The following is an 8,269-nucleotide window of genomic DNA, read 5'->3' on the forward strand; positions in this document are numbered from 1 at the left end:
ACAGGGTTATGTCACTTTTTGTGCTTTGAATAAATAATGCACCCCCCCCAAACACCACCACCACCCCCAAAATAAAATTGTTCAAAAAAATTGCTACTGCTAGCACAGTTCTAAGTCAGCATGACCTAGTCCTGAAACAGAGGGGTCGCATTGTTTGAGAGTATTTTTGGAAAGTGGGGGTGTTGCGGTGCATCTAATAACACGACTTATGTGTGTGTGTGTGTGTGTGTGTGTGTGTGTGTGAGTGTGTGAGCGTGTGTGTGTGTGTGTGTGTGTGTGTGTGTGTGTTTGTCTGTGTGTGTGTGTGCGTCTGTTTGTATGTCTATGTGTGTCTGTGTGAGTGTGTGTGTCTGTCTGTGTGTGTGTGTGTGTGTGTGTGTGTGTGTGTGTGTGTGTTCCAGGGATGGCAGTCAGTGACAAGACGCCGCCATTGTTTTCACGGCTGACTTTACGAGGCGACCTCGCTCGTGCCCTTTAGTCACACGCCCCCCATAATGCAGCAGTGTCAGTTGGTATGCGGCGGCGAGGTTTAGTTCTGAGCTATCATCACATTTGATGTACTGCTCGTCTCACCCAGCTCACCTACAGCGAGCATGTTCTACCCAGATGGCTATATTTTAGGGTGGAAATGGGCTATAATATGACTATACTGGCCATGTAAGTCTACAGGTACTACCTGTATTACATTTCATAGGAATGCTGCAAGTTAGATTTATACAGATGACACAACATTAAAACATAAAATGAATTTTCCAAGTGGAATAGCTATGGAAAATCGAGGTTTAATTTTGAACTTCAGGAGCAACAATCTACGCGCAGACATTTAAACTCCCTACCTCTATACTTCTCTGTAAAGCAAGAAGAGAAAGAGCAAGAACGATTTGGCAAAGTAGCATTCCTTTCTGTGGGATGAGAGGAAGTATGTTAGGAATGAAACTAAGCAGTGAAGGGGAGAAACAAAACACATACACACGCGCGCGCGCGCACACACACACACACACACTCACACACACACACACAGGAGTCTGCTCAGGAGAGGAGTCAGAGCTCAGGGCTGCTCTCCTCTGGAGAGTGTATGCGTAAGCCAGCCAGCACGCCATTGTGTTTGTTTATAGATCTCTATACAGCCCAGAATAAGCACACAGGGCCGGGTCAAAGGTCAGGCAGTGCCCAGCGCCCACGCTCCATCCTGCAGGTGCTGTCATGCGCCCTGGGGACAGCGAGGGAGGGGGGGGGGGGGGCGAGGGGAGATGACAAATAAAGATGGTCACAGGAGGGGACCCTGCTCGTCGCCACAGCATCGTCATGACAACCCCACACACAGACACGCCACGGAGCAATACAGATCAAAATCGATAGCAACAGCAACAGACCCACCGGCATCCAAGGAGAGCTGGCCAGCCATTTATCAAAGCCTATTAAAAATTGACTGGTTTATTGGCGATAAAAGGACAGCGAAGGCCTATATTGGTTTGAACGGCTCCTTCCTTTCTTACGGAGGGTATTTTTTTTGTGGCTATGAAACAGAAAGCACAACATTTGCTTGTTTTAGACCAATCGCTGGCACCTGGTTTTCCAAACAGTTTAATAATTCAACAAAAATTAGGGGTCTTGCTGACAACACTGCCACTTTAATGCATTCTGTTTAATAAAACATCGGCATCCGCAAAAGGCTAAAATATTGCTGAAAAAGTCTACATCGTCTGTAAAGCTCGTCTAAATGACAGTGACACTAACAGTGTTCCAAGTCATAAGCGCTCATCATTAACATCTTCTCAGCACCACTGAATCAAGAGCAGCCAGCATCACAAAGCATGGATGACTTTTGATCATGACAATGAGAACAACTCCAGTGCACTCCTTCAATAATTCATTACAGGAATCTATGTGGTGGAAAGGTAAAGGAATAGCCATGTTTTTTTTCCCCTCATCTTTTCTCATAATTTTAAAGAACACTAATAAATAAGTATGAGCAAGTCTGCTGTTTGTGTTTATTTTCAACAGCAGGTTTTGGCAAAGAAAAATGTGTAATTTCAATCCAGTGTGAATGCTAATGTGCTTTCTTTAAATAACAGACTTAAACAATATCATGAGAAAACAACCTTTCTGGATTCTTCAAATTGGGATATTAATGCATGTTTATATAAAAGTATAAAAATCCATATATACACACACATATAGATAGATAGATAGATAGATAGATAGATCAAATACATATACACATACTGTATGTATATACATAAAGCCAAAATAAATAAAATATGGAACAATGGAATTTCACCTAATTCCCCCAACTCATTTCATTTGCATTCAAACAGTGCGACATCTGAAATTCAAAACTCTTGGAAAAAAAAAAAAAAAAAAAAAAAAACACTGGAGAAATTTTCTCGACAGCACAAAATGTCGGCAACTACGCTGGGATCCCCCTGAGAGAGGCGTGTGCTGTCAAAACGGGACCCAAATAGCCCTGCTAATGTGTCTGGAGCATTCATACATATTCAGAGCCCTAAAACGAGACAGATTCCAGAGCGCCATCGCGCCGCGCTCCGTGTCGTATTTATGTTACATCTGGCAACGTCGAGCGCGGAGCCGAGCGGCGCAGAGGAGACGAGACGAGAGGAGAGGAGAGGAGAGCCACATCGAGTGGAGCACCAGTCCATCTCCGCGCCAGCGCCGCCGCCGCCGTGTCCCAGACTAGCCCCCGACACTGATCAGCGCCACCGTGAGAATACACACACACACACACACACACACACACACACACACACACACACACACCTACTCCCTTCCCCTTCTCCTGCCAGGTTGCCCGAGTCATTCAGTACCAGGACAGTGGGGAGACGGAATGGCCAGACATGGGGGAGTAGCAGTGTGTGTGTGTGTGTGTGTGTTTGTGTGTGTGTGTGTGTGTGTGTGTGTAGGGGGAGAGCAGAGCCCATTAAGTCACAGGCGAGATCACCAGCCCCCATCTCTAATGTACACTGCGCTTGGCAACAGGCCTAGACGAGAAGTTTTATGATTGAAACGAAGACATAAAAGACTGCAGAGAAAATATGTGCATGGACATTCTTTTTTTCCCCTCTTTCCAAAAGACATTTGTTATATTTGCTCATTTTCTTGAAATGTGCTTCTCACACAGAAAAAAACTTTGCAGCACATGAGCAGGTGAAGGCAGTTGAAATGTATAAATGTGTATCAAACTACACACTTGAAGTAGTCGGACACAAACGTTAATATATTGTAACTAAAATCGTCTTGCGTTTCTTTTTTTTTTTTTAAATCGTCGGGACATCACTTTCCTCTAGCCCATCAATCACGGCTCCTAAACGGAGACTTGATCCCCTCGGATACGCTGGGAGCCCAGTGGTGATGACAGGCCTGAGAACCCAAACAACAGAAGGCACATAGCCACCCTATTAAAACAAAACCCGCTGAAGAACAGAGTGTCGACGGTGGTTGTGGGACAAGGAGAAGGGAAGGAGGAGGGGTGTGTTTGGGGATGTAGAGCGAGTGTGTGTCTGTATGTGTGTGTGTGTGTGTGTGTGTGTGTGTGTGTGTGTGTGTATGTGTGTGTGCTTGAAGGGCAGTGTGGGTGGGGGTGAGGGGAGGGGGGGGGGGGGGTCAGGGATTCCCCAGAAGACTTTTTCATCCAGCTCCGCTGATAGCAGCCAAACCAAACAGCCACAGCTCACCACGGTGATGACAAAACAAACAAAAGCCAAAATCCAGCACAGCAGCGAAAAAGCCCAGGATCTCGGGGCTCTCGTCCACTCAGGGAGAGCACCTTCATCCAGCCTACCCTATGGTCTCTACACGGGAGTACAATGATATATATATATACACACACACACACAGAGAGAGAGAGAGAGAGAGTAAGCCCTGGAAAGCTTGTAGGTTTCTCTGGGCTCTTTCAAAAGGGGAGGGAAGAAAAAAGGGGCCAACAGCCAGGAAGAGGTCGGTGTCACTGTGAGCTTCATGTGGACTCGAACTCTGGATGAACCCTCCAAACTGCCAGGGAGTAACACACCATGCATAACTGTAACTCCCACCTCCAAAAAATCCCAGGCTAGACAACAACACACAAAAAAAGAGAGAGAGCGGGAGACAGAGAAGAGGGTGTGGGGGGGGGCAGCGAAAGTACGCGCCAACAGGCCTGAAAAGGCCCCCTGCTCTCCTGAAGACAGAGCCCGATTGAGGGCGAACTCCATGGGGCAGTGGGGCTGGCGGTGAGTTGGGGGGGGGGTGCGGGGGGGTTATACATTGGGCTGGACTGAGGTGGGGGTTTTCGACTTCAATGAAAACATCATGCAAGGGCAGCGTAGCGCACAAGGAGAGAAAAATAAACAGTGGGATCCTAGCCACCCATGGCTCTGCGCTCTGCCTTCACTTCACTACAGCTCCGGCTCGAGCTGCTTCCCTCGCTCCCTCGCTCCCTCCCTCCTTCACTCGCTCACTCACTCACTCGCTCGCTCCCTTCCTTCCTCGCTGGCTCGCCAGATAATGAAAAAGATATCGCTCTTTATCCACCATCTATCCCCCCTTTTATTTCATGCACTAATGACTGTGAGACACACTGGAACCGTGTGCTGCGTCGAAAGCCGAAGGGGTGCGATAGCATCTCAATACCTCACCGGTCTGCAAAATCCCCATGCAGCCTCCTCTGTCTGCCGCCACTGTCGGCCAGCCGCCTAGGCCCGAAAGGTGAAAATGAAAGCAGAAATACTACGCAAGCCACTGCTCCCCGCCGCCCGACTTCTAGCACGGCCAATTTCAAAAATGTCAAGCGGGAAAAAAGGGGGGGTTGAGGGTGGTGGAGGTGGAGGGGTGATGGTGGGTGGGGGTGGGGGGGTGAGGGGGGGAGCTAGGCAAGGAGGTGACTTATGCCTCGCACGGCGTAATGTCAGCTCGTCTCTGCTCTTGGTGCAATTATTCCGGTGACACGCGCTCTCACAACACAAGAGGGGAGACACAAGCGAAGTAAATGAGATACATACTCTGGATTTGACAGCCCACACGCATTCGCATTCGCTTTCACACACACACACACACACACACACACACACACACACACACACAGGAGAAAACATTACAGTGCAACTGGTAATTTAGCTCAAAGCCTTCCATCATTTCCCTCCAATACCTAAAAGTCTTACTGCCTGCATTTTACAGCTTCCGCAATTGATCAGGACCTCCAATAAAATAGCGTGCTGCGCACTCTCCTCTAGCAGGCATTGGGACTAAATTAAAATGCACAAGCAAAAGTGCATATCACAGAGAAAGGGACAGCCAAGCTGGCAAAGATGGCTAACAATTAAATGCTGAAAAGTGAAGCTGCTCTGTTGAAAAAAAAAAAACCTAAAATGTCTTTCAATTTTTTCTGCAATTCCTGAATGCCACAAAGAGCCATTCAAACTTCCAAATTGTCACCAAGAAATAGAATTGAGATGGTAGTTTCATGGACCGAACCGAGAAAAAAACAGTTCAGAAACTCAGAAAAGTAAATGAGAGAGGGAGTGTGTGTGTGTGTGTGTGTGTGTGTGTGTGTGTGTGTGTGTGTGTGTGTGTGTGTGTGTGTGTGTGTGTGTGTGTGTGTGTCGTCTTTATTTTTGACTACCAACTTTCATGGATTTCTGTCAGAAAATTGCACAGCAGCTTTAAGTATTTAAACTTTTCTTATCGGTAGGCCTAACTTAGTACAGTAGGTTAATTAAAGGATATACCCTACCCTAGCATATGGAAACACTGAGAATTACAGTTCTGTTTACCAAAACACAGCAACTGAAAATGGATGCGTAGACTATAGGCCTTATCAACAAAGTAAGGTAGTGAGAAAGATGACACCAAAATTACGCATCTATTACGATAACATATACATCTCAAATTAAAACGCACATGACATAAAAAGGTAAATAACGTTTACCTGTTTTTTCTTTTATTTCGCACAAGACGTTGAAGAGTGCGGGCTTCATTCGGTGACAGTTCAGTGCGTGTTTCCTAAAATAAAATAAAAGTCCATTGTACATCTCTTTTTCAGCAGCAGTGATCCGTAGATCAACAGAGATAGCACCGCATTTCGCGCCTGCATAAATGCCTGACAAGTAGTCTACACAACAAAATGATTCATATAAACACATATATGGTTTATGCTCTTAAATATCAGTAACACCAAGTTAGAAGGAACTAATTTTCAAGAACAAACTTCTCAGCGTAACACAAGACTAAACTTTCTCTTTGTTTTACCCTTTTATGGCTTCTAAATTAAAATACTTTATTAACTTTTACAAACTTGTAAAATTGTCATTAATGGTCTGCATTTGAATTATTAGTTATTGGTGTACAAAGTTATTACTATAGTTGCCATTCTTACTGATTATAAATGTCGGATTGTCTCTCATCTGGATATTCTACAGGTTATGCATTCAGGCAACATTGCTGGATTAATTTGTACATTTCATATTTTAAAGTACACACGTTTGACAATGCCTATTAAATGTACAGAGTAATTTTCCACAACCGAGCAACCAATAAAGCAGCCTTATAACGAGTTATTTGGAATAAAGATTTTGATTGTTTGATCACACGGCGGTGGTAGGTGGTTATTGTTTTGGCCAAGACAATTACTTCTTATGCCCGATACACACCGACACATTATTCAGCAGTGCCAAGATAAACTCAGATAATAATGAAATACTTTCTGAGATTCGGTGTTAAAAATAAATAAATCCAGATTCCTTCGTGTCCAGGTCCACTGAAAATGGACGGGGGAGAGGCTGGGCTATGTAATAGACTATAGCTGTCACATCTGCCTATAATTATTGCAAATTCGTCTCCCTAGTGATTCAGGCATCATGTTGTGACCATTGGACAAAAGAAATGCAGTTACCTGACAATTTGTGACCACTTATTTCACCAGTTCAGAAGATTGATCACCACAATAAGTAGTCGTGACAGAAACAGGTGACATCTTCAAACGCTAGTCCTTAAGAATAATGTCTATTTAACAAATAACCGATATTATTGAATGTCAGAGTCACAACCAAAATCTAACCTGTCAATCTGTTGTCCAACTAGTTTGAATACTCACTTGACATGACAAAGTTTACATGAAGGCTACAGTGACTGCCAAGAGTGAATGTCATTGCTGTAGACTACGAGCTGCTTTGTATTTTTTACTCTTTGCCATTGTTTTTCTTGTACATTCTCTCGCGCTTGGAACGCGTTATTATATTCCTTAGATAGCATTCGGAGAAGCTCTGGATGTTGTCGGTTTAACCAAAGAGAGTGTTTAAAAATGTCAGCATTATAGCTCCTCGTTATAATTTAGTGTCCAACATAATTGTGCTGGAACATGCAGAACACGTCTAAGACATCTCACCTGGCCTGTGCTTCGTCCAGACTTTGATCTGTGATGGTCATGATTTGCTGTAAAATGTCTCCAATGTCTTGTTTTCTTCCGTCACCGTCGGATCCTCCGGTGCCCTCCTGCATGTGCTGAGACAGGCCGGGGTGCCCTGTCATCCCTACTCCCGCGTGAGAGTGCATCAACCGGGACTGCTCGTCCATGTCGCTCGAATTAATGCTGTATCTCACCGCCGCTTCGCTCGCGTTACTCCCCTGTAAACTACAAGAATACGCACGGAAATTCCTTCGGAGCTATGCTGAGTCCACACCGATCCTCCCCTTGCTGACTCCTCTTATGTTTTCGCCGTAGCAAGAGACGGTTAGGGGAAAGGCAAACCCTCTGACTCGCTCTCTCCCAGCTGGTCTTGAGCTAAATGTGAAACCTGATCTGAAATACTGCCTTGACCCACTGTGTCTATGCGTGAGGAGCAAGGAGCTGAAACTGTAATTTCGGCGCGTGCTTTCTCCCGCGTTATAACGGTGTCTGGTTCCCGGTGTGCAACCGTTCCACCCGATAGACAGTGCTGCGTCGGAGGGAAGAGGGTTTCAGACCTTTAGATATAGGTTATTTCGACTTGTTTCATCCCCTTGCTTTTGTTACGTGTAGCACTGGCAGCGCATAGCGAGACTATGAAGCACAAACTCCACCCACCCGACATGATTGGAAATAGAGACCATTTAGCTCCTCCTTGAAGTGCTTCACATGAAACGTCAATCATGGCACAGGGAAGGTGGGACGCAGGAACCAGCTTTAATACTGTATCCGATGTATCGTGTTGTAAGCACTTCGGAGTGGCACCTCAGGTGATGGATTGGACCAGATCCCGAAATAAGTAATTGTGGTGAGAACAAGAGGTCTGCTCTTGTC

General features: G+C 45.4%; 1 protein-coding gene across 2 annotated transcripts in view; it reads right to left on the reverse strand.

The window, feature by feature from the left end:
• pbx1b (pre-B-cell leukemia homeobox 1b) overlaps positions 1-7,999 on the reverse strand; it is a 70,263-nt gene extending 62,264 nt beyond the window's left edge. For both annotated transcript variants that reach the window (XM_062556274.1, XM_062556273.1), the window contains exons 1-2: positions 7,376-7,999; positions 5,921-5,994 (exon numbers count right to left, since the gene is read on the reverse strand). In XM_062556274.1, the coding sequence (XP_062412258.1) occupies positions 5,921-5,994; positions 7,376-7,563 (262 nt within the window). In that variant the 5' untranslated portion in view covers positions 7,564-7,999. The remainder of the gene's footprint in view (positions 1-5,920; positions 5,995-7,375) is intronic.
• Positions 8,000-8,269: the final 270 nt, after the last annotated feature.

Source organism: Sardina pilchardus, chromosome 15 (genome assembly GCF_963854185.1).
Source record: "Sardina pilchardus chromosome 15, fSarPil1.1, whole genome shotgun sequence".
Taxonomy (NCBI): domain Eukaryota; kingdom Metazoa; phylum Chordata; class Actinopteri; order Clupeiformes; family Clupeidae; genus Sardina; species Sardina pilchardus.